At 42.7% G+C, this 26,926-nt stretch overlaps 1 protein-coding gene across 2 annotated transcripts in view; it reads right to left on the bottom strand.

The window, feature by feature from the left end:
• The window catches only part of prkg1b (protein kinase cGMP-dependent 1b), a 125,792-nt gene that overhangs the window by 10,784 nt on the left and 88,082 nt on the right, over positions 1 to 26,926 (bottom strand). For both annotated transcript variants that reach the window (XM_061231344.1, XM_061231343.1), the window contains exons 6-9: positions 26,113 to 26,190; positions 23,545 to 23,639; positions 15,415 to 15,480; positions 10,604 to 10,678 (exon numbers count right to left, since the gene is read on the bottom strand). In XM_061231344.1, the coding sequence (XP_061087328.1) occupies positions 10,604 to 10,678; positions 15,415 to 15,480; positions 23,545 to 23,639; positions 26,113 to 26,190 (314 nt within the window). The remainder of the gene's footprint in view (positions 1 to 10,603; positions 10,679 to 15,414; positions 15,481 to 23,544; positions 23,640 to 26,112; positions 26,191 to 26,926) is intronic.

The raw sequence follows: 26,926 nt of genomic DNA, 5'->3' as shown, positions 1-26,926 counted from the left end.
GCCCAGGGCTGGGATGGGAAATCATCCCTCACAGCTCCAAGCCTTGGATGCAGCAGTGCGTGACAGCCAGATGCTCAGGTCTCCAGGATAAGGCAAGTGGAGGGTTTCCCGGATCGCTGGGGCCACGGTTATCACAGAGAACTTGCACCACGGGACTCAGCTAGCGGCCACTGCACCCAGGATGAGCCTCTGCGCCAAAATAACCCTAAATATGTTGCCCCGTGCGTACCAGCCCCTACAAATGCCGTGCGCCTGAAGCCAGCGGTATTTTTAGCACGCAGACATCGCATGAGGTTCACCCAGTTAGCATTGCGCCTGCATTTCTTATACCTTGCCAAAAAAAAAGAGGGCTCTTGTAAAATGAAAGGCCTCGCAATTCACTTTCAACCCTTCTGCAGGAATTACCTGATATCGTCACCTCTTATTTTATATCCCCCATCCATTTTTAACATGGCGGATTTTATTCCCTCAGATAACATTGATATCAGTCTAAATTAGGCTTTCCACAGTCGTGCCATGCATAACAATCTCTTTGGTTAATCTCAACAAATTCTAATGAATATTTGTATGAAGTCTTGCGTTTTTTTGTGTTTTCCTAATGAAATGAATATTTTCTGTGAGAAAGTAACAAAAGAGCAATGACCTTGCATTGTTTTTCCATGAACCAGTGTCATTGGAGATGGCGCTTAATCGCCAACGATCAGTAATACAGCACCGAGTGTTTCCCACCACACCTGTCTGCTATAAGCCCTGCTTACATAACCGCCAGGGCTATACTGAGCCCAAGTACAGGGTGTGGGAGCCTGGGTCCAGCTGTACGATGTGGAAGGGCTTGGCCTGGGCTGTAGTCACTCTGCGCTGAATTGAACTATTTGCCCTTAACCTTGACTTAAAATGATTAGAAAATCTGTATTTCTTCATTTTTAATAGTCCCGAAATCACAAGAAATCACCATACTGGGAATTAGAAAATTATGCACACATTTTGATTGGTACCAGGCCTCTGTGCCAGGCTTAGGCTGTAGTCACTCTGGGCTCAAATTAAACAAAGTTTGACCTTAACTTTGATTTACGATTAACTGCAAACCTGAATTTCTTTCCATATTTTGGCCCAGAAACAAAACTATGTCACCATACTGGGAAGACGATAGGTAAACAGGCATGTATACAAGGTCCTGGCCTCTGTGGAAGGCAGGAGGGAAGGACAGGATATACACTTGAGAATGGACTGGAGCCATGGCATTCAGAGGACGTTGAGCCAGACCCTAACCCCTCAGTCTGGGCAGAAGGAGATGGTGCCCCCACCTAACTGTTGGGTGGAAGAATCTGAAACCACCCTCCCTAGGACAGCCAATCACAGCTCGACACATGGTCCCTGGAGACCTGTAACAGGCCAGAAAGGGGGCTCACACCACCCAAGCTCCGTCCCAGAAGTCTGGCCCATGTCATCCACACCATGATACAGATGACATTTGTTACTATCAGCCATTACAGTAAGTCTATGGCATCTACTCCACATAACAGCAATGCACTAACTTCTTTTTAGAATTCTTCTTTAAAATGTGCATTATCTTCAGTGGCCTCTTGACAAAGTGCATCACATTCTGGCAGAGAAAAAGTGACACTGACTGAGGTTCAGCAAAGTTATTAGAATGCTGTTAGAATGAAATGAGTTACAGCACACACAAATTAAAGACCAAACTGAGTAAACACGCAACTATTGAGGTAGGGCAGCTTGCTTTCAAATACAGCCATGGCTTTGAACCCAATATTTAACCTTACTCATAACTGACCCACAGCACCACACAGCTGCCAGAGAAAAGGGCATTATAACAAAGAGGATGGTGATGTCAGCACTCAGATTGGCATGTTGGGAGGCATGTGGGCAGATCACTTAATCTTATCACTAAACCTCTACCTCAACGGGAATGTGAACCTAGAATTGGTTATATTCTGTATAAAACTACCAGACCTCACAAGCCTACAACCATCACGACAGCTACTAGTATACATAAAGCACATATTTTGAAAAGAGCATAAAGGTTCCATACAGCTTGCCTGTAGGTATAACCCTATCTGTTTGTTTAGCCATCACCACAGCAACTGGGTTGACCTCTGATGGGTGACAGCAGACTTCCTGTCTTCACTCTTTAGTCCTTAAGAGGTAAGAGGGCCCGGAGCTGGGTCACGTGAGCGCTGTTATGCGCTGGGCGGTGACAGCTGATATGCTGAATGATGCCTCCTGAGGGTGCCGTGTTCCTCTCCCAGGTCTGAACGCTGTGGTAATTTTCCATAGGGGTGTGCTCTCCTGCTGTAGGATCAATAGGGTTAATGCTATGTTTAACATATCCCTGTTTGTCTCAGGAGAAGAAGACCTTGGGGGCACCACGTGGTTGGAGTACGACACTCTAGGCCATGGGTCATTCAGAATATATATATATTTATGTATATTTTCCATATTCCATATATATATTAGTATATTTTTGCAAAATGCCTTGACAGGGTCAAAATCAAGCCCTATAAATGAGTTACCAAGCATAATATAAAAGGTAAGTCATCCGTGTAATGGGAAGACAAACACAGTGCCCTCCTGATTAGAGGCCCTTTCTTGCCTTGAGAGATTACAAGGCAGATACTGCCCCCATCCAGTGTATACGTCACAAGTGCTTATGCAAAGGTTTATAGAAAGGAACAATCTCTTGCCCCGAAAAGGTCAAAACCCTGTTCAAACAGTGCAGTTTAATGCCTGCCTCTCCCGAAGGGTTCAGCCGTAATTTAACAGACTCAGCAGTGGGCGTACTGCGGAGACCACATTCCGCGAATCTGACACAGTCACTTTCGATATCTCCAGCCACTGTTGTCGCTGGCGCTCGCAAGTTCAGCGGCACAAACAGCCCCGCCGCAGCCTTAGCTCCAGCGAAGCTCTTTTCCGCACGGGTCAGCGGACTGATAAGGCCGCTGCAGAAAGAGGACCCGGCCTCCCGTCTGATTAGCGCTGAAAAAACCAGCGGGGAAGGAATAACAAAAATAACCAGCGAAAGAGGCAGGCTGCCAGGTGTTAAGGCACAATGCAGCAGTTGACCCAATTAAGTCCCCCTGACCTGAGGTCCATGGCTGACAAAAACGCTAGTTTAAGCCCTCGAGCCGCTAAAGCTGCCCTTGTCCTTGTCACATTATGTCCCTCTCAGTGAAGCCGTCTCGAGTCTGTCTTTCAAAACATTCCTGGGCTTACCTCCAATTTGGATTTAGGAGCGCTAAAATGTGCAAATACTCACAAAATATTCATTTTTCTGGCCTGCTGCACTGTCGAAAAAGGGCTTAAATCATCGAGAAATATGGCTTTAAAGGGCAGGCGGATTACATTATGATTTGTACAGGTATGTCTAATTTGTACATTCATCAAATTCTTCCTTTTAACAATTAAGCCATCCAATGATGCTAGTATTTAATTGAGATACTACTATTAAATTCAGTTAGAAACAGCATGGCACTGTGTGGAGAAGCAAAAGCCCCCAGCATAGACACCACAGAGATCGTGCAATACCACACAACGGTACTCACTTTTGAGTGTTTAAAGATGAAACTACTTTATAACCAAATAAATAGTCAGCTAATGAAATACATGATTGTGTTTATGGAGGAATTTTGACATGGGTCAGGCATGTAGTAAGCATAAAGAAGTTATGCATTGAACAACCAAACCTTACAGGGCTGTGTCCGGAACATCTGGTTTCATGAACATGACAATGAGTTCAATGTTCTTTAGTGGTCTTCCCAGTCACCGGATCTGAATCCAATAGAACACCTTTGGGATGTGGTAGAACGGGAGATTCGCAGCATGAATGTGCATCTGACAAATCTGCAGAAATTATGTGATGCAATCATGTCAACATGGAACCGAATGTCAAAGGAATGTTTTTAACATCTTGTGGAATCCATGCCACAAAGAATTGAGGTTGTTTTGAGAGCAAAGGGAGGCCCTACCCAGTATTAGTATTCTATTCCTAATAAAGTGCTCAGTGATTGTATATATTTACTGGCATGTCTGTTTGGTTTGTTCAGTTCTGACTTAATATTTCTTGGGTTACAGTCAGCAGCGTTTTTCCTGTGTACACATATTTGCAGACTAAAGATCTGTACTTGCAGGCTGGATGAAAAAGGTGCACCTTTAAGCCTTTAAGGCCTTATCTGGGAGAGAGGAGACGGGTGCATTTAGACCCAAACACCAGGTACTGAATGCATAAGTACTACAGCAGTGGGGACCTCTTAAAAATCTTCTCCATTTTCCATTTCTCAGGGATCTGGCACTCTGCAAATAGCATCACTTAGAGCAGTCACTGTGATCTCTGTGAGGAGATTCATAACATAACATAATATAATGTGAGCACAGGGCATTCAGCTCAGCAATGCTCATCTTTTCCTACCACTAAAGTGTACCTACTGCTTAGTTCGCCTAAAAGCGAAATGGTATCTAGCACCGTATCAAGCTTAGTCTTAAAAGCCCCCAGTGTTTCTGCCTCCACTACATGTCCTGGCTAGCTATTCCACACAGCGACCACTGTCTGTACTTCCTAATATCTGTGCAAAATGTTAAAATGATCCTTTGCCAATTTCCCTTTATGCCCTCTCATTCTGCTAATCGAACTAACCCTGAAACTTTGTTATTCATCACACATTCACGTCTCATTGTACTGGCAACAATATTACAGTATGCAGGCCCTACAGTTCTTTTGAGTTAAGCAAAGGAAACATAACACATAATAATAATTATTTTATATTTGTCATAGAAGAGGACATGAAAGATCATAATGAAATGTACTTCATGTAACAGTGCAGAATAGATGGCTTTCTTTCACTAGAGCAACACATACCTGACCTTGTCACTACACTGCAAGGGTTCCACCGCAGTAAAACGTGTGAAATTCTGACCCTGACTGGAAAGCAGTACATAAAAATAATCACGTTACATAACTGTCTTTCAAGATTGGATTTCTCCTGTCAAGATGCCAAGTTTAGCTTTACATTTAGAGAGTATACACAACACTGTTTGAGTCATAAATTAAATGATTTGAAAACTAAAAACTACAGTTGGTATACACTAAAGGCCACAGTCACCCAACATCAACAAACAATATTTTCTGTAGCGGCAAGATAACGCATTGATGTTACTGGCTATAAGAACATCAGAACTTTTATATATGGATATACAGCATTGCCTCTAAAGATGTGAGAGCTATAGGCGCATTGTCCTTGAAGAGTTGGCCGCTTAATGGCCAATCAAGCATGCAGATCACAAGGTTGGCACCACTTGGGAAATCATCTAGTGTTGCCACATATAGAAGCTGTTTATGCCAAGCGATTCTCAGAAGGTTGGCACGTGTTTGCCGCACCGGACAGCTGCCCGCCAGCTTCCTCTTTCAGGTTAACACAGGCTTCTGTGTGAGGTAGGGCTGGCTGGGCCAGGTCAGGGCTCGCCAGGCCACAGACACACAGGGGAAGAGGTGCACAGCTCTTGCCTGAAAACTGTGGTTAGTGCTGGGCGAAGCACACAGCCCTTGCTCAGGATTGACCCAGGAGTTAAATTGTTCGCTGTATTTCACCATGATAAGTCATGGTACCAATGCTTTCTCGAGTAAATGTCTTCTATATCTTATTGTCACTTCTTTTGGGGTGAATTCCCAGTGGTTGACAGCAGTACATCGTATTCATGAGGACGGTAGGAATTACAGGAGCCATTTCAGAGTGGTCGAACTACTGTAAGCAGTAGGTACACTTACTTGCAGGTAAAGGCGAGCATTGCTGGGCTGAATGGCCTGTTCTCGCCATTATGCTATGTTATGTTATGTTATGTTATGTTATGTTATGTTATGCTATGTTACGTTACGCTATGCTATGTTATTTTATGTTATGTTATGTTATGTTATATTCCAAATGAGGGAATTAATTACAGTGTACAACTTCCAGGGGCTACAGTTATCCCATCTAAACTGTACCCTTCAAAGGTGTATTACCTGAAAGACACACTTTAATGCCTTGCTTGGCACTACAGCACAGACCCGTCTGTAGAGTTTTACGTGAGAACTTTTCACAGCAATGCGCCGTAAGGAAAGGACATTTCTCATTTGAAACATGACATGTTTCTGTACCAAAGAAAAACTTCACTCTGGACTAAATCACCAGTCCCCAAGCTCTGCTGCCTGCTCTCAAGATCCCTCAGAAGGCTGGGAGAACTAAAGATGGGCTCAGGGCTTAGGGCAGTGTTACTGTTGCTTAGGTTGTTATGGAGATTTCAGCAAACATGACCACTTTCACAGCATAGCACTTAGGTAGAGGGTTTTAAATGTACACTTACACTAACAGGGCTACAATGCTGTTATAATTATTGCTACCTAGCTTTAAATAATATTTTCCAACCTTCCAAATACTAGCAGAATAACCAGACATGTTTGCTTGTGTTCTCGCTAGCTAACCTCAGCTATCAACTGTACGATATCTGTGGGAGAAAGACTGAAGAAAATATCCAGCTAGCATCTGTGAAAATATGCAATGTTCTCTTGGACTTAATAGCAGATTTAGGTAGGATTTGCTGTGACTTTGGAAGCCAGATGCCTCTCACAGTGTCCTGACAGTGCAAAAACAGGGCAGCTGTAATTTAGTCCAGAGACCTCTGTGTGAGGAAATGAAAGTTCAAGCTTTGCAGGATCAAGCTTTAGCACATCCTGACCTGACCTGATGATGGAAAGGTGACTAGTGTCACCTTTTGACCATGAGGTCTCCTCTTGACCACATTCCCCTTCACAAAGAATACTAAACTGTTCATCATCCTCTGTATAAGCATTTAACATGCGATCGCTGTTTAACATAATCTCATGTCCATATAAAGTATGTGAAAGCTATGGGAGCTAATGGAAGCACCAGTTTGCTGTATTTGCTTTTTCAAAAACTCAAAACACTACCTTCTGGTCATAGACTAAAATAGATATTTTTTAAAATGAGGTTTACGTTCAACTGTGGCAAAAGGCAGCACACATGCCCAGCATTCCTTGTTATGTCAAAAAGACTAAATCACTCACTAGACCCAAAAAAGGAAGCTGCGTTTCATCTCCTGGGTTTGTTTACTTATAGATATGGCAAGGGCGACAGCGGGCTGAATGTCTGGGATGTTTTGACACAGGATGTAGAGAAAGGATTCCATTTTGTAAATAAGAAGACGGGCAGCAGTATATTTATTTTCTTCAGTTCAAAGTTCAGTGACCTAACGATTCTTTTAGACTAGGGGCCACTTTATGTAATGTGCGCTGCTATTAAAGGTTTATGAAACCTTTATGGCTGTGCAAACACAGCAGCCTTTGTTTAGTTTGTCGAAGGTATTTTAGCAACCCGGGAATTACTGTGAAGCTAGCATGGCTATGCTGCATGGCTGCACTGTTGTTTTGGCATTATGTGAGCCTAACTGTCACACTTCCATGATGCAATGCTGAACTGGAGGTATTGATCGCAAGCAGATCTCACCCGGAGCACACTCTAAAGCATGATGTCTGCACACAGCTAACGAGAAGGCGATAAAACTCTGTACACGGTCCAGTACACCGGGAGATCTCATTCCGTTCTGAGCTGTCACGATGAGGCCACATCATGGCAACAATAACAGCGGTGGGGAGAAGAGGCGGTTTGGAGGGGTAAAGCATGCCTGGACTATGACCCGCATTTACATAGGGTGTTTAGATCACCCCCTTTCCCCTCGCCCCAGAACACACAGCCCACGAGCAGAGATGGAGAGCATATACAACTAGCCCCCTTCACCCTCTGCACACTGCTTTGCATGGTCTTTGTCCCTCAGACGCAGACTCTAATCATCTCAAGGGCTTGTCGGGAATATACAGCCATTTGGTTGTGCATGTAATGATAATAATATGCAAAACCATGCCTTTCTCCCTTTCAGATATGTCTAATGCACACAGAGCCCATTGTATATAGCAGGGTAGGCCTATATCTGATGGTTCGGTAAAAAACAGTCATTTACTGTTCAATTGACTGAATAACAACAGGGAGGCAAAGTTTTAATTCATAAAAACACTAAAATCCAATGAAGAAATATCAAAAGGAGGAGTTCAATATATAGCTCATACTATACAACAATATGTATTTGAAATTGTCAACTGGCATCTGTAACTTTGAGCACATAATATCAGCTTTTCCATATAAGACAAATTATAATTTACCTAGAATTCAATATTATCCACAGTTCACTGCAACAAAATTAGCACATTTGTATTAATCATAAATCATAGTATAGAGCAAGTGATAAGTCCAGTGTAATAAGAACTACTATGAAATTACCATCATGAACCACCAGATGGTGCCAGAGTACTACATATTCTTCTGAAGAAAGCCTACAATAAATTTGTTCAGGAACAAACTGAACACTTTCTACATTTTGCCAGATTAATATAAATGATCTCTGTGTTTGCTTTTTAAACATTTCTTACAAGTACAGTCATTTACAGAGGGACTCAATGTCCATGCTTGCTGGAATCCTCAAAGCGTATTCTGTGTTTAATACTGAAAAGAAAGGACAGTGCATTGCCTTAGTCAACCATGAGCAAAATCCTTCAGTGGCCTTCCATGGAGTGATGTGATCGAGCAAGCGACAGAGAAGAAAAGCAGCAGTCAGAACTGGCAATGGGCTCCCTCACTGCCTGCTGGGAAGGGCGGCTATGGCGGTCAAACTGGTGTCACTGACAAAAGAGTGATGGAACAATTGGACACAACAGGAGTTCATAGCTGCCACTATTTGTGCTCACACTTCTCTATTTGTGATGATATTTCCTCAATACCAGTGGCAGGGAGATCGATCCCGTGCTGCACACAATAAGGGTCATGACCCCACAGCCAGCAGAAATACAGTACAAGCATGAAATGATTTCCCTGCTCCTCATCACGGTGCTCAGAGGATATGAGGCCAGTTTGGGCCGCAAAATGGCTCCCCTCTAATTTGGCAAGGCCTTTTGAGGCTTTCGATAATCAGTGCACGTCAGGGGAGAGCGCGATTCCGGGGAATGCAATGATCCCTGATTAGAGAGTCTGACTCTCTCCTGGAGAATTCTTCAAATGTCAATCAACATTTGTCCCTAATTTTGACTCAAGCTCTTCAAACTTGACTGTTCTTCAATCAACCGAAATGAATTTGCCAATCAGTGTTTGCAAATGGGAAAAAAACGAACACTAGTATGTAATCATGTGTCAATGTTAAGCACAAATGTTGATTTAGTCCTGGCCTGTTTCTTCTCCCAGACGCTGAGTTGAGAGGGGTAACTGTGTGAAGGTACACACAAATCTGGTGGCTTGAGTGATTTACACAAGGTGGTTCACCTCATGGACAAAGGGAACCAATGGGAATGAAACTTTTCCCAAGTTTACAAATTATCAGCCAATAAAAACATAGTGATGATTTTAAATCCTGTTTAGACCTGAGGGAAATAAAAAGGACTGGCTAAAATAGAAAGCAGCTTTCATAATATTTCTGCAGTTGTGTAAACTGCCTCCAACATACAGAAACTAATCTAATATGGCTCCTGCAAACGTTCTCCACAGATTTCTGCCCAAGACTCATGACCAGGACACAAATTCCACAGCAGTACGACGGCTCATACATCACAGCATTAATGAATTCAAGTCATCGGTATCTCTTCACAGAGGCAAAAACATACTGTCAGTGCCGTTTCCTCTCCTTATCGTTGGGAAAGCCTTGTCAGCACAGATAATTATAACCACAAGGTCAGAGACAGGGGCAGTCCTGCAATAAGCATTCAGATCAAATTAAAATCCACAGAGACACATTTATGAAAGCACCTTCTAGACCTTTCTAGCACAGCAAATATCAGCATTCATTAAGATAGTGGCAATGACCTGATTTTGTGGGCGATAAGCGTGTTTTTTATTTCTGAGGTGTCAGACAGTATGCGTGGAAGTGAGTGTGAATGTGATCTTTCAAACAGAACATCTATATTATGAACTACGAATAGAAAAATGGCCTTCACTCCTATTGCCAAAGACAGTGGGTCTGTCCGTTTCCCAGGCAGTACGGAAGCTGTAGGGAGGAACGATGATGAATCCCACAGCTTTTCCCACCTCACAGTTCTGACAACCCGTCAGATCGAGTCTGTCTATGGAGTCTCTCCGTCTCCCCTTTCACAAAGCCCCGTTGTCAGGACGTACCTTAACCACAGATGTCAATCAGTGAATCAAATTAAATTCATTTGACACAGGGCCCAAAAAACAATTATCTCAGGGCACGTCACGGATCACACGGCGTGTCATCGATTTGTGAGATCTTCTACAGGAAACCTACATACAGTAAGATATCACCAAATGACATAAACAAATTAGTGATAAAAACAAAAAAAGTTATTTTGGATATATTCAAACTGTGCATCCTATGAAGGGTAAAAAGGAAACAGGAGGCTGCAAAACCATGCACACAAAGTCCCCCTTCACACCTAGTGGCAGTGAGAGATAAAACTACAATGAGAGCTTTGAGGAGCACTGTGACAAATGTGCTTTGGCCTGGGGTTGCTGCTACCCAGTCAGAGAGGTCCACTTACTTTGCTTTGGCGCCAGCATCTTCGTAACCTTTGTTGGAAACGTCTTCCAAGCCTCCAATCAAGTGTTTAAAAGAGCTGGAAAACAGCACAAGAAAGTTCACAGCATTAAACTCAGAAACAAACAAGTTTTGTATGAGCACACTGTACCACACACAGATGCTATTACAGATTTGAAAGAGATTGGGCAGCAGTGCGGTAAGCGGTGTTAGTAAACTACTCAACATGACTGAATCATTTGTGATTCAATGTTTGGGTCTGTATTACATTGCTAAGACCTCTGACCTTCAAACACCTGAATCATTTGTGATTCTATCTTTGAGTCAGAATTATAACAAATAAATCTTAAATGAAGGGAAGCTAAAATATTAACAAAATCCAGGTTCCGGACCAGCCAAATGACATATATTTACATATACAGAAAGATATTTTTTAAATAAAAACCTCTTATGTGCCTAATGTATTCATAAATAGATAACATTTTATTTATTCTAACAATTTTTCACTAATGTTGTGTATGTTAATGCCAGTAACTACCACAACTGTTATACAAGTGAAATGCCTTAAAACGAAATGGAAAATTAATCTTCAGCATCAACCTCTCAACATGATTAGACACATGGTAGGAGTCATGCCTGCTTGAGTTCAATGGCAACAATATTCATGTTCTACAACTGAACAGATTTGACAATCAAAGAGAAATAGTTTTATAGACTCAGATTGTATTTCAAAATAGTATTTTTGCCAAATGATGATAAATGTAATGTTTTGGGAGATAAATATCCGTATATCACATTCAAAAGGCACAGTTTGTTCTCGGTTTACTGAAAGGTACAATAAGTAAGCAATGATACGGCAATACAACTTTCATAGCCCTTCAGAAATAAATAAATGAAACTAAGCTATTTGTAATGTATTACGTTTTTATAATAACAAGAGAATCTGACAGACAAATGAATGAATGGTTCTTGAATGTTGTTTTTAATCACTGTAGTCACAAAACACAAATATGCACCTTGGAGTGTGAACAGCCCACACAGACAGTTCCAGAATCATAGCACAATTAAGGGCACATAAATCTCCAAAATGGAGACAGGGCTAATGCTGACGGTGACACAACATAAGAATGATGTGTCCGTTTGTCCCTCTGCGTGGGAGCTGTTGTATCATTGAGGGCTCTCTTGTGCTTTTTTGGCCTGATGTTCAGAGCCATCTGTTCCGTGCCACAGCTAAGAACATCAGACGCTAAGTGAGCTCCGATTACCATACTGCATTACTGTTATAAGGGCAGGTCAGCGCGCATACAGAACCGCTTCAACACTGAAACCCGTCTGCAAAAATGATTCTCAACCCCCCCCCCCCGATGTGGCATCATCTGGTCCCTGCTGGATCAGTGTACCAGGAATGAGAGAGGCCTTCTGCTCTTCTCTTCAATACACTTTCAATGCAGCTCTTACCAACCTCTCAACTCCACAAGCTTCTCTCCCTGCTCATGTCACATGTGATATTCGCTCTACTAACAGTGGCATGGCAACTGAGCACTTTATTAGGTAGACCTGCACATCAGGTTGTTAATGCAAATATTTCATCAGCCAATCATGTGGCAGCAACTATGCATAAAAGCATGCAGTGCTGAAAATGCAAGCAAACCCAGTTCTTACATGAATGACATCACAAATGCAATGCACTGGAATTTTTCATCTCGTGTATTGACCTAATGTGTTCCATGTGACTATAATGTGCCCCTTGCAAAGTGGAAAACAATGTTGGAAGGAACAGACAAAAATAGCCAACTTCAGTAGCTGATGATCAGACATATCATGTAATTACACTGAGACAATACTCAAGTCAATTTCCAGTCACTTCAAATGAGACAGCCTTTTTTTTTTTTGCAGATCCATGTTTTTTCAAGGTAATGGAATATTGACACAGTAAATGTAATACAATGTATCTTCTGTATTTTGTCCTTTCTGGTGACATGACATTGAACATTATCATGACTGAACAGTTAAAAGTTAATGAGTAAATGTGAAACGCTTTTCCAAACTGTCACAGTTGCACCCATGCTATGCATTTCAGATGGAAAAATGAAGGATACTCACTCCTAATGGTTTCACAAACCTACTCCACGTGAGAACCATTTAAAAAATAAGTATCAGAATAAAATGAACCTACTGGGCCATCTCTTCCCTGAAGAGTAACTGTATGCTCACAGGTTCAGTGTGTTCAGATATTTTACATTTTTATTTGAACCATTCTGATGCTAAAAAGCAAAAGAGCTTATCCAGTAGGCATAGATGCACATGACAAGTCACCTACTACAGACGGTATTGAGCGCAGTAAATTATGTTACCACACCACCGCCAAACACTTATTTCAGCTTCTTTCAACTGAGTCAGCAGCTGTGACTGTCAAGCTTCTTGCCATTTTGAGAAGATAATTTTGCCAGCTTTGATGACATCTTATTCAAAAGAGCGATAAATCAGTCAGTTTGCTTCCGCTGTGCATTGACACTGACATGCAGACTGCAGTCCTCAGAAGCTCTGTTTTTTTAGTAATACATACATCACATAAAACTGAAGCACACTATTATAAACATACTATTACAGAAGGTTACTGTACAAAGCTTGCATTAATCACATCATAACAGTGATTACCTGACACCCTAGACTGCATTTGAGAAAGTAAGCTCATTATGGATTTGGACAGAGTTATTTATTTTTTTTGTAAGTCTGCAGCTTCAGGTTTCACATGTCTGTCTGACATGAACTCCGAAACCTAGCAAATATAAATAACTTTATGATAAGTCCTAATTTTATTCTTAGTGAGTATACATATATTTTAATAATGCATTACTGATCTTTTATTGGATTTGTGCCAGTGAGGTTAAGTAATGTAATCAGAGAATTCACATTCAATGTGCTGCCCCTTCTTGAAAAAAATCTGTTCCTCAGTACGGTAAGTATTGAATTTAATGAAATGTTGTAAGTTCAAGTTTAAATGTGCAACACATTAGAAAGAAACGTAGATGCCATATATAGGGCTGTGTGCTAAGAAAATGTGTCTGAATGATAACAATAATTTGAGCCGTATTTCTTTTGGGCAGAAATGATGAAAGCTATGGCAACCAGACCTGGGACTGTCATTTACTCCTGAGTCCTGATAACAGAGCCTGAATACTAAGTGAGAGAGGAAAACACTGGCAGAAGCACCCTTCCCATGCAGGGTAAAACACTTTCCCACCATATCACTGTGAAAAACACAAAAACGCTTCAGTTTTCAGCTTTCTGCGATAGGTTTCGCTGGCACACCTCCAGACTTCAGTCAGTCTGCGTTATCACTTCATTCCTACAGACTTGGCACCCGTACCCCTCCTAGTGAATGGCAGGACTGGCAACAGCGCACAAATAAAATATTCATCTGCAGAGCGACAGCGTGAGGACTCGACAAGCCGGGCGAACACAAGCAGGCCTTAATGGAGAGTGCCATAAACCTTTCAGCTCAGCGCTGCCATAAAGCCAACGGTCGCAACTGTTCCCTCCTCAATCCCTGCGCTGAGGAATTCCTTTTTTAGCACCGCCACTCCGCTCCCACACCCGCGCTATCACACCAACCGGGTGAGGAAAGGACACAGCTACACGTGTCTGCATGCAAACACACCAGGCCCACCTGTTCTAACAGGCAAGCTGACTCTACATAAACACTGCCCTGCTCACCAGATGGATATTAGGTTTCAATCATTTTGACAAATTATTTTGTACACTATTATTGTTTGCACAGAAACAGAATCAATCAGATGTGAACTATTTGGGCTGGCCTGGTAAAAATGTAAACATAGTGAATGAAGTTCAGCAGACTGCAACTATTGTATTCGAAATTGCAATAAATATTCGACACAATTTATTAGTGAGAGAGGTCAGTGGAGAAGAGTCAGATTGGTCAAAGCTGTCAGGAAGGTAACAGTAGCGCAAATAACCACACATTACAACAGTGGTATGTAGAAGAGCTTCTCTGAACACACAACACGACACTTGCTTAGTAAAGTAATTAATTAAAAAATACAGCTTTGATAAGCAATCTTAAAACAGTGATAAGTTGGTGTTGAAACATGGTGTTGAAATGTTTAATTTCATATGAAATCAGGGGGTATGGCAAAGTGTTTTATAAAAACGTGTATCAAGGCAGAGGACATAATAAACAAGTTTTATCTCAGCTCATTCTTATCTAGAAATTGAATCGACCAAGTTAAATTAGAATGGATTAAGGTACACTGAACCGATTCCTTGTATATTGAGATAAGCATATAAATTCGGAATTTCTTTAACATTATAAAAAGCAATTGACCTTTGCTAGTACATGATTTCAATAAAAGATAAAATACTAAATGCAGTTGTAATACGCAGCCTTTCCATACTAGCAGGCCTAGTTTTGGAATGTGTGACATTGCCATTAGCCATTATTATCATCTCGATTGGCTCCATTTGAAATCAGAACGCAAGGTCAACCTCCCAACCTGTTCAACGTCGACCCACTTGGCCGTGTGGTAATGGGAATATTAAACAGACCACTCTATATTATGTCTATAACAGAAGGTCCCAACACTTATCAAATAAAACATTTCAAATAATTTACGGATAATGAAAAAATGGCCAAATTTCAGATATTGCCTGCGACACGATTAACCACATGAAATTACTTGGTAAAACTGGAACCCATCATAAAAATGCGATTGGCAGACTTGGAACATACTTAAGCAATATATTATATAAACATCATCACAGCAAAGACACAAAAGAGACAGGGATGGTACTCACTCTCTGTCAATGACCAGGCAAGTGACAGCTTCAGCAGCAATGACATTGGCGGTTCTGATATCCTCCCTGTGAAAGGAAACAATAATACACCTTTTCAACCCATTTATATCAGCTGCAGAACATCATCCCTTTCGGCAATGACTTCCGTAATGTTGTAATATAGAAACTCATTTATCACACAGTTAGCAACCGGGATGATATACAACACTTTTGCTATGCATCGTGAGAATTACAGACATATTAAAATACAAATGTTCAAAATGTATCCAAGCCAAAGGCAAAAACATTGAAAAATCAACAATCTGCTTTACCAAATTATATTCAGTTAAGTATCGGAAGCAAAAAAACTGCTAAATAACTTGAAGATCTATGTAAAGATTAACAACAAGAACTAAACCCACACAATTATACTCTTTTTATCAGATCCCATCGCCCATTAAAAGTGCCCTGACTCTAATCATTCTGCACATGATTAGCAGGAAGAGGGCTATTAATAAGCATTACTCTGCACAATGCTCCGTGCCGTTATCGGAAAAGCCTTCGCCGCATTCCGAGGAAAGTCGCAGGTCGCAGGACCCCGAGTCCGAATCTACAGGGTCCGTGCCGATCAGGAACCCGTCCGACGGGAGGCGTTTGCGCTCCGACCCGCCCCCCCGCCCCCACTGCTCGAACGCACGCACTCTCAGCCCGACCATGGCGGTGAAGTGAGCGCCCTCCTTAAAGACTGCAGCTGCTGAAGGGTGCTGAGATATGCCCACTCTCCAGAGCTGGAGTGGTGGGTACAGGGGGGTGTTGGGGGGCGCAGGGGGGGCCAGGTGTTAGTGACGCGCTGTCCGTGTGTGCAGGTGGACACGGGTGTGGCCCGCGGGGGTGGGTTTTTAGTGCACCCGATACTTCGCCCTCAGTATCGGGTCTTCATGTTAAGTGCTCCTTGCATTCCTGAAAACAGGGTGCTGTTCACTATGTCACACAACACCAAGAGAACACACAGTGCTGTTGACCATGTCACACAACACTAACAGAATATACAGTGTTGTTGACCATGCCACACAACACCAAGAGAATACACAGTTCTGTTGACCTTGTCACTCAGTACGAACAGAATACACAGTGCTGTTGACCACACCACACAACACCAACAAAAAACTGTGCACTTAACCATGTAACACAACACTAACAGAATACACAGTGCTGTTGACCATGTCACGCAACACCAAGAGAATACACAGTGCTGCTGACCATGTCACACAACACCAAGAGAAAACAGGGTGGTGTTGACAATGTTACACAACACCAGCACCTAGCCTTAAACCGTACTTTTGTGCTTTTAGTTTTTATTGGTAGCAAAGCAAAAGCTATTTAACTGTATGTTTTCACAGCAAATATCTGAATGCTAAGCAACTGAAAACAAACAGTGGAAGAGAGGTTCCTCTTCTTTCAATGGAAAAAGACGAGTAACCATCTCATATATCCGTTACTACCTCCGTGGTGGCTATATGAGATAAGCATTACCAGCTCAAGCCCTGCTCACATATGTGTGGCTTGGGCCGGTCCTATTGTGTGCAGTGTTAATTTCAAACGCAATATCACCAACAACCTGAAAAGAGTTTATTAAAAAGGCATATATCTCCTATATGTGCAGCTGGGCAGTTGATAAGCAGCACACAGAACTGCAGAACATATCAACATGACATTATTTGATTCAGAAAGATGAAATGGATCCCTTTTTTAATAATGACTGTCATTCAGTTCCCAGGTGAATGCCACCCAAAGCTCCCAGCCGGTCCCCCTCGTGGTACAAAGGGTATCTGGGGCAGTATCTGGACCGGGGGTATTCTAGCTTCCCTTGGGGATCCGGGAGAACGTTGCACCAGATGGGTCTGGGTAATCGCGGTCATTGCAATTATGCATCCTGGACTTTGAGGGAAGGGAGGGGCACATCCTGATACCCTGGCACTAATGTCCATTAGCTGTTCATGACCTCACCAGGTACCAATGGGAGCATTACAGTGGGACAATGCCACTTACATTGTATTACATGCATTCACCAGTGGATCTTATTCAAAGCAAATTACAAATCAGAGTGCCTACAGCAGGACTGTACGAGCAAATTAAAGAAACTACGATATCGTAACTATAACTCTCTTTCACTTTTTTTTTCACTTTAGTTGTATTGTATGTTTTAACAATGGGTCACACTTTTTAAGGTCCAGCAAATTCAGATTCATTATCAGTTATGACTTGCGAAACATGAAATTATTTTCTTGATATACATATCACAATCAGTAAAACAGAACATTAAACAGGAAATTTCAAATCCTTCAGAGAAAGCAACCTTATGGCCAAGGAAAATCCCAGATAAAATGAATTCACTGAATAAACATGAACCAAATAAAACAATACAACAGATTCAACCTAGGCTCCAGACATTTGGAATATTGATTCTCCAGTGTTATCCATAACATACATTGAAAGCAATGAGTGGGAGAAACTTTAGGATTTTTATATTTGGGAGGCAGTTTAAAGTTGTTCCTGGAATATGCGAAAAACTTTAGCTGGAGAGGAGCTGTCAGATGTACTTTGCTGACGTGCAGGCAGCAGGAACTTCACGTCAAAAAGAGTTCATTTATGCTCAAAGTTTTACGGAAGGTTCTATCTTACCAATCACAAAGCTCTGTGAAACCGCCAGCCACTTTGGAGTGACTTCATTAATGTTCTGACTATTATTTTCTTAGCAGCATTTACTCAGTATAACTTACCATTGTACATGGTATGCAAAATATATGAAGGTTCCATGTGGTAAAAAAAAAAGTCAAATACACTGCCATTTGTTACCCACAAAACTTCTTTCCTGATATGTTTTGTCATATTTATCTATCTATCCATCTGTTTATTTGTTTGTTTGTTACAGTAACAAGAATACTTGGTAACTTGCTGACTCAGTAATTACTGGGATTTAAAAAAGAACCCAAACAGGCTTCAACGCCTCCTGTTCAATTAAATACACATCTGTCCATTGCACTGTCACCACCACGAGAAGTTCATTATATAACACAGACATTTCTGTGCATGTTCTTCCTTCGCCAGACAGCTCACTTCACATGGATACAGCAGCTGCATCTGTCTGGCTTGTCTATCAGAGGCGTGCCAACGAGTCACCCTGGATGTTTTCACCAGGAGGGCAGGAATATAATCCCATTTGCCTGGGCGATCCGGTGTCGCTGGGAGCAGGTGTAAAACTGTCCCTCTAAGTTTGTCTCTTCGCAAAGAACAAAACACAAACAGGTGAACTGAGTCGCTGTACTGCCTACAGCGAACAGTTATGATCAAACAGAACGCTACCTTCCAACAGGAGGAGCAATTAAAGCGGTCACCTCCTGCCAGAACAAGAAAGGCATCCCCGAAAACCCCAGGGGTGCGTCTAAAAAGGCCCCGCTCTTTTATGCGATGTGCAGATAGACCCGCACGCAGCAGAGGTCGAAGACTGTAAGGAAGTCCGTGTCTGGCAACGGAGCTCCTTTTGGAATATGTTCCCGTACAGCAGAAAGCTGAAACAAGATCTCCCACTGAGGGAGAAAACCGTGCCAACGCCTCCAGAACCGACCACGCCAGGAAAAAAACACTCAGCACTCAACCTTCTCACCTCACTACCTGCAGGTGTCCGATGTAATGCTCATGCAAACCTGGTTGATACAACGTATACTGTAATGTCTAATAAGTGAACTGAGTAAACACCACTGTATTACTGTCAGCAAAGTACACCCACTGATTCTAACACGATTCTTTGACCCTTCACCTCACAAGCCGCAGGTGTCCGATGTAATGCCAACGTGGTTGATACAACATATACTGTAATGTCTAATAAGTGAACTGAGTAAACACCATTGTATTCCAGACAGCAAAGTACGCCCACTGATTCTAACACAATGCTTTGACCCTTCTCACCTCACAAGCCGCATGTGCCCGATGTAATGCCAACCTGGTTGATACAACATATACTGTAATGTCTAATAAGTGAACTGAGTAAACACCATTGTATTCCAGACAGCAAAATACGGCCACTGATTCTGTCTACAGGACTTTACTGTGCGATGTTCCATTAGAGAGTTTGCCAAGAATAGGAGGCACTGTTCCAGCAGATGTCTTTAGCCTGCTTCAGTAGTAATCGTAACAACTAGGGAGGGCTTTCAATAGGAGAAGGTCAGGGTTGTCAAACTGGCTGAAAAAGACATAACAAACAAAATAGAATATGTCTCCTTGGATGCTTAAAGCTTGGTTTACCACAGGTGGAACAGAGAAAAAAAGTGTTCAAACATTATTACATAGTTCTACAACTGTTATTACATTGCAATTGTTATTACATGGTATTGTTCTTGTCATTATTACATTATTAACATACACTTTTGGGGTGTGTGTGTGCATGCATTTGTGTGTGTGTGTGTGTGTGTGTGTGTAGGTGTGTGTGTGTGTGCGCGCATGTGTGTGTGGCTGTAGCTGTACCATTTGAATATTAGGACAAATCTCTCATTAATTGTCAGTAATTTATTTAATTTAAGTGAACAAGGCATTCTGTCAAAGCACAGAGTGGTATGACAGTTCATTCAGTATGCCTCTCATTTATCATCAAAGCTGATAAAAACATGTATACCAACCTTCGCTCCTGAAGAGATTACATGGGCTAACTGTTCATGTTCTATCTTCCATCTATCTTCTCTTTCTCAGTGCTCCTAAAACTCCACCCACTCACCACCCTTCCTCTCCCCAGACTCAAGATAATTACTTTCTAAAGAGAATCACTTTGCAAATATTGCAAAGATCAAAGACACTATCTTGGGCCAATAAAGTAGCCATTGTAAAGGCCCAATTCATTTGCTAAATACATTTAACAATATTTTCCTCTAATTAAAACTGAGCACCGAGATGGAAGATCAAAAGCAGCAGAATAACAAACATCTTATTAAAAAAATCACCTTTCAAAATTGGATTTAAAGCATATTCAAATGTCTAGTGCTGCTCTCAGGTCAACATCAAAGTTGAACACCACAGAAGGCCGTTCTATCTTTTCACTCTTGGAAAAGATAGAACAGAACACTAGATATATGGAACAGGACCAAAGAGGTTATACAGGTCTTTACATTGAATGTCCTGCATTTACATTACTTAGAAAAGAACAACAGATCTATTGCAGTACCTTTTTAAAAGGTCTTCAATAAGCCACTCAAAGCAGAAAACTGGCACAAAATGACAGTTTGGTCTGTACTCGTACTGCAGATGGCCAAATAACTGACCTCAACAGGACTATAAGGGAAGCAGATATGTAAAACAAAGGTCAGATAATCTGGTAAAACATTCAAATAAACATGGGAGCTGAGGCAATTTCAAAATGTGAATATGTGAAAATGAATTCATTCAAAAAGTCATCTATTTTCCATTTTCTCTCATTTTCACAGTGCTGTGAACATTGACAATCAATCACAAACAGCAAGGGAGGTGTAGTAGTGCTAGCCTGCACTGTGTATGGACGCGCTGTTCATATACTGCACTCAATCCTGATTAAAAACTGACATTACCATATAAATGAGGGCAGCGGATAATCCGCTAGGTTGCTTATGCGGGAACTGGTTATGTGAGTTTACTGGACTGACATAATTGCGGATTAAGATTATGATGACAATAAAGAGTTCTTCTTAGCATATCATTCATCTTCAAAAGTACATGAATATAAAGGAATACACCTTAATGGGCAAACAAAACAACCTGAACAATCTTTAATGTAGTGTGACAATAAAGATTAGAGAGTGGATACTTCAGTCACGCTCCAGCCAAGAATCTTTACATTTAATTTACTGAAATGACAAGCAGATACTAACACTTACAATTCTTACCTTGCAAGCATAGACAACAAATCTAGATTTCATGATCTGTTCCCCTTTCCTAGACCAGACAATTTCTCACACAAAAATAATACTAACACCAAAGCATTTCAAGGGAAAATGAATTACAGGATTTCCACCTCAGGCTTAAAACTACATAAACCATACAAGACCAGAAGAGTCGATATGAGGGCCAGAGAAATAAGTATGACAACAATAGAAAGCTTTTGTTAGAAAAGAGAAAATCAATTATAGTTATTGTAGAATGGTTGTGTATTCCAAAGTCAACGATATGGAATGCCTAAAAGAAGAGACTCAATACTGGAAGACAAAGTTGGTAAGTACAGAGAAAAATTTTACAAAACTGTCCAAACACTTTTGCATTCAACTCTATATCAACATGTTTTTTTATTATTAATATCTTCTGTTGATTCAGTGTCTTACAGATCGCAAGTTTGGATTCTCTCGCTGTTGTCACAGGAAATCAGTTCACCCCACTTCCTGTCTGAGGGTACTGCAGAAGCACAAAGTCTCTGGCCCAAACAGCAGCGCCCCCGGGGCCAACCGGGGCTGCATCTCACCCGTCTGCACCCGGCTCACACCCCAGCTCCCTGCTCCTTACAGAGGCCCCGCGGAGGCCTCCAACACCCCCTTACTGCAGCACTAATCCAGCCGCACAGAGCCATTGTGATTCCTTACCAAACGCCGACTACTTCAGAGACTCACCGAGCCTCTTGTGATTTACTGTGGCAGAAGGCCTTCCTTCAGGGTCAGCAGTTCTACAGGCATGACACATAACTGCATAACAGCATCACGACTTACTTAGTGCTGAAACCGTTTATTACATTCAGATTATTAAAGCAGTAACAAATCCAGACAACCAGCACGCTGCTCTAATTGGCAGAATAAAAGTGCACGTTTTCCACAGCGACTAGTATCCCTTCGTCCACAAGGTGGCACTGTAGCATCTACTCTAGCCCTGAAGACGTCGGATAATATCTCCAAACATCGACTTAATATTCTCTCCCTGTGGCAGTCTCTTATAACGAACCGTCCTTTATCACCTATGAACAAATGACCACCAACAAAAGATAAACTCTCTCTGATCAGAATTGTCAATTAATGTCAGGTCTGGCCTACACGCAAAGGAGTTTGACTCAGGTAGAATCACGGCGCTGACTGATGAGGGAAGAAGTGTTCTGACACAGCGCGTACGCTTGCTTATTCTCATCCTCCTGCTGCTCCTCCATCACCGGAGCTCACGGCTGTCAGTGATTTACGACGATGTGTCTCGGCCCTGCGAATGTTTATCCATCCATCTTCTCGGTGGGGTATCAGCGTGCTACTGTATGCACCCCGTGGTCTGGAGTAAAAGCATGTTGGTGCCGATGGTGACAAGAAGACGCATTGGGCAGCGCAGTACTGACCCGGGTACACAGGTGGTTCTTAATTCATCACGGTGCAAGATTATCTCCTGTGGTTTAACCCGCCACCTGATGGCTGCGTGCACCAGCTGCACTGTAAGTATACTCGCTGTGTCGCTATAACTGCTCAGCTGGCAAGCAACAGCTGGAAGGACACACTATCGAGGGCTTTTCCCAAACCAACGGAGCCCACTGCTCCGATGAGGCAGGCCCACATATACAGTATGAAATGACAACTATAAAATGACTTCCAAAAAATGTTATCGACAGTACACATTCTGTGTTGACGTCCTCCCCCACAAAGCTTACACTGAGCTCTTCCGCTAGCTCACTGTATACTGTTTACATGCTGGAAATTACTGATAATGTTATGCAATTGCTAATAAAAACATTCAAAACCGCACAATCTCGTAAATATTGCAACGCTGTTTTCTGCAACATAAGGTACATCTGCTGTAAGCTGATCCATGGTGCAAAAGGACTAATAACATCCTCTTGATTTAAATGCTGCTAAGGATCAGTATAAAGGCAGCAGTGATCCCCCGCTAATCACAGCACTTATCGCGCTAACTGATGCTTCTGGGAAGTGTGGATTAAGGCACTGAGCCAGTCGCTCAAAGGCCAGCTCACTTACCTGGTGAGACACGGCCTTTATACGCTCCAGCAGGGCACTTAACTTGAACATCTACCACTGTATAAACGGATAATGAGTCCAGTGTCCGCTTCAGGTGCGGTGGAAAGGGCAGCTGTCAGTCAAATTAATAAAGTAATAAAGGAACAGGACAGGAACAGGTCAGCGGCTGGTTTAGGAAGAGTTTGGGTGACTGGCTTACCCCTGAAGGGCCTTCTCCCCAAACCAGTCTCCCTTTTCCAGTGCACGCAGGTAAACTGGGTCCTCGCTGGGTGAATCTTCTCGCGTGACGTTCACCTGTCAATAAGAAAAACGTTGTCTTGTAAATATCTTGCATAAGTCGTGGTGCCTGCCAGGTGTGTGTGTGCAGTATGTATGTTTATTTTCTCAGAAATTCTAGAACCTGATAAAAATACATAAATTCAAATAATTTCAAGTCAATGTCTAAAAATCATCAAGATTGTGCATTTAAAGACTATTTAAAGGAGATTAGAAACTCCATAAATAACTTACTTCAAATCTAATTTTATTCCTACATTGTCTTAAAATGCTTGTAAAAAGTTTGAAAAACATTCACGTCCATCAATCTCCAAGACACTCATCTCTGTTTCAGGAAAAATCCTGTGTTTCTTCGACCACTTCTAGAACATGAGGGTGAGGGTGTGAACTGTGAAGGGTCACTTCCCTTCTTCTAGAAATAATTTAAGATGAGGATAGCTTTGCAAATATTCCAAAATTATGATAGAGCCAGAGTTAGAGCTAGAGTTGTTAACAGTTCCGATTCAAGGCCCTAGTGTTGGCATTTCAGGCTGCCAAGGGGACTGCCCCACATTACATACAATCCCTGATCACTCCCTACTCCCCAGCTAGACCACTCCGGTCTGCCAGCTCTGGTCGCCTTACGATTCCCTCTCTACGGGCACCTGGCGGTCGAGCTGCACGTTCACGCCTGTTTTCCGTTCTGGTTCCTCAGTGGTGGAATGACTTGCCTACCACTGTCAGGACAGCAGAATCCCTCCCCCTATTTCGACGCAGACTCAAAACACACCTCTTCAAACTCTACCTTAGTCCCCCCTCCTGATTTACCCCGCCCCCCCCTTCTGATACCCCTATCCCTGTCTAACCCCCCCCCCCCCCCCCCCCGCCCAAAAAATAAATAAATAAATTTAAAAAATAAAAAAAAATAAAAAAAATTGCACTTATGATGACGACTATATGTTTAGAACAGCAGTCCAGGTGTATTTTTCTAGTTCTGGATGTGATGCTTTGACTTGTGGTAGAACCTATGCACTTGTAAGTCGCTTTGGATTAAAAGCGTCTGCCAAATGACTAAAATGTAAATGTAAATGTTAATCAGTGTTCCAGTTCGCCAGTCATCTGCATGCATAGATCTACAGGGGTCCTCAGTCTTAACCAGAAAGGGCCGGTATGGGTGCAAGCATTTGTTTCAACCCAGCAGTAGCACTAATGAACTAATCAGGACCTTGATCAGGTGTGTAAGAGCCTGGTTGGAGCAAAAGCCTGCTCCCACACCGGCTCTTTCTGGATAAGACTGAAGACCCCTGCTCGACCATATGTCACCGCCAGACACCTGTTCCAGGTCAGTTAATCAAGACCCAACAGGGAATTCATGAATCCCGGCCGCACCGAGAGTGAAATTACCACCGAAATGACTTTAAAATGCATACGTTTGTATTGTATTTCCTTAGAAATACAAAACATTCTTTTCAGTTTTTAGACCATATTTGTGGATAAAACATTCAGGGCCTCTTGGACTGAAGTGCGTTTTTTGATGAGGCCACAGAAGCGTGGAGTGGATGATGAGAACTCAAAGGACTTTTCCATCTCTCTGCCAATCTCCCTTTCATTTTTCAACACCAGTGGCTCCTGCTCTCTGTTCCAACCTTTCTCTCTATTCGCATGGATCCCTCCCACAATAAAACATTCCTATGGCAAAACACCATGCAAGTTTTCAGTCTTTTAGTAAGCTTGTGTTTATCCTTTTGGCGTTGTATTGATTGCAGGATTGATAAATCTTTCATAAAAGCATACCTTTGCAATTATTTATTTGGCAATAGTGAAGCACTTGTAACAGTAATGTTCTGGAATAAACCACAGCTCTGAGATACTCTAATCTTGTTTAACCTTATTTGATTGGGATTAACAAATTATGTTTTCTCTCCTTTGTTTTTCTGTGCACATGCTATTGGCAAGCCCTATTGCTATGCAATAGCATAATCCATCATTTCATTATTTGTGCTATTTAAATTATGTTTGATTAAAGACACTCAGGTCACAGGGGTAATGGGAGGGAGACAGAAAGCATGATTGAGAGAGAGGGATGGAGAGAGGGGGGAGATAGGGAGAGAGAGAAGGAGAGTGAGAGGGATGGAGAGAGATATGGAGAGGGGGGAGGGGAAAGAGGGGGGGATGGAGAGAGATAGGGATAGAGAGAAGGAGAGGGAGAGGGATATTGAGAGAGATAGGGAGAAAGGGAGAAAGAGGGAGAGTGAGAGGGATGGAGAGAGAGAGGTAGAGGGGGAGAGGGGGGGGAAGGAGAGGGAGAGCGAGAGGATTGGAGAGAGAGAGAGAGAGAGAGAGAGAGAGAGGGAGAGATAGAGAGAAGTGCAGCTCCTGTTGGAAGCAGACATTAATTGAATGTGAAAGTGTTAACCTCTGCTCCAGCAGCAGGAGACAGAGAGGGACTAGCTCCGCTGGCGCCCTCAGTCGCCATTAATAACGTCTGCTGTCTGGCTGATAGAAGCCTCACCTTCCCCTTGCTGATGATGAAGAAGGTGTCTCCTCTGGCGCCCTGCCGAATGATGTACTCGCCGTCGTCGTAGTGCGTCTGCGGAGACAAGAGACCGTGTCACTGCGGGGCGCGGCTGTCGTCCCAGCAGACGGCCCTCGCTCCGCGCCGGGGGCCCCAGCTGGCCCCCCAGGCCCTGCCCAGGTGGCTCCACCGAGACGCCAGCCGCGGAATCAGTGAATCATTCCCACAGACTGTGCCCGACGTCTCCCGTTCGGACACGGGGTGTCAGGGGGGCGGGGGAAGCAACAGATTTCTGCCTCAGAATCCCTGATGTTCCACAGCTCACTTCACGGCACCTGTTCCTCTGTTGGCAGCGACGTGTTAGATACATAATCAGGTTACATTTTAGGCCGTGTGGCATTTTAGGTTATCTGCGCTTCTTGCCCCAGTTAGGTGACGGAGGCAGCCCGCAGCCATAACACCATGCACCCTGCTGCTGCTGAACAGCTGAAGCTAAGCGGGTGTGGGCTGGGTTAGAACGTGGAAGGGAAACTAAGCTGCTGCTGGAAGTGGAGTTGATCGTCCAGTTGGCAGTGATTTTCCCTCTGGTCAAATAAAGCCTAATGCCCTAGTGCAGTGATGGGGACACTGTGCTCCAGGACACCATCTTTCGGATGAGACGTTAAACTGAGGTCCTGACTCACTGTGGTCATTAAAAATCCCATGACACTCATCGTAAAGTAGGGGGTTGGTGTCCTAGCTAAATTCCCAACCTGCCACCTAATCATCCCCTGATGTAATTGACAAAAACATTTTTTTCTCTTACTTCTCT

The sequence above is a fragment of the Conger conger genome, chromosome 2 (genome assembly GCF_963514075.1).
Source record: "Conger conger chromosome 2, fConCon1.1, whole genome shotgun sequence".
Lineage (NCBI taxonomy): Eukaryota > Metazoa > Chordata > Actinopteri > Anguilliformes > Congridae > Conger > Conger conger.
This window is presented reverse-complemented; position numbering and strand designations above follow the sequence as displayed.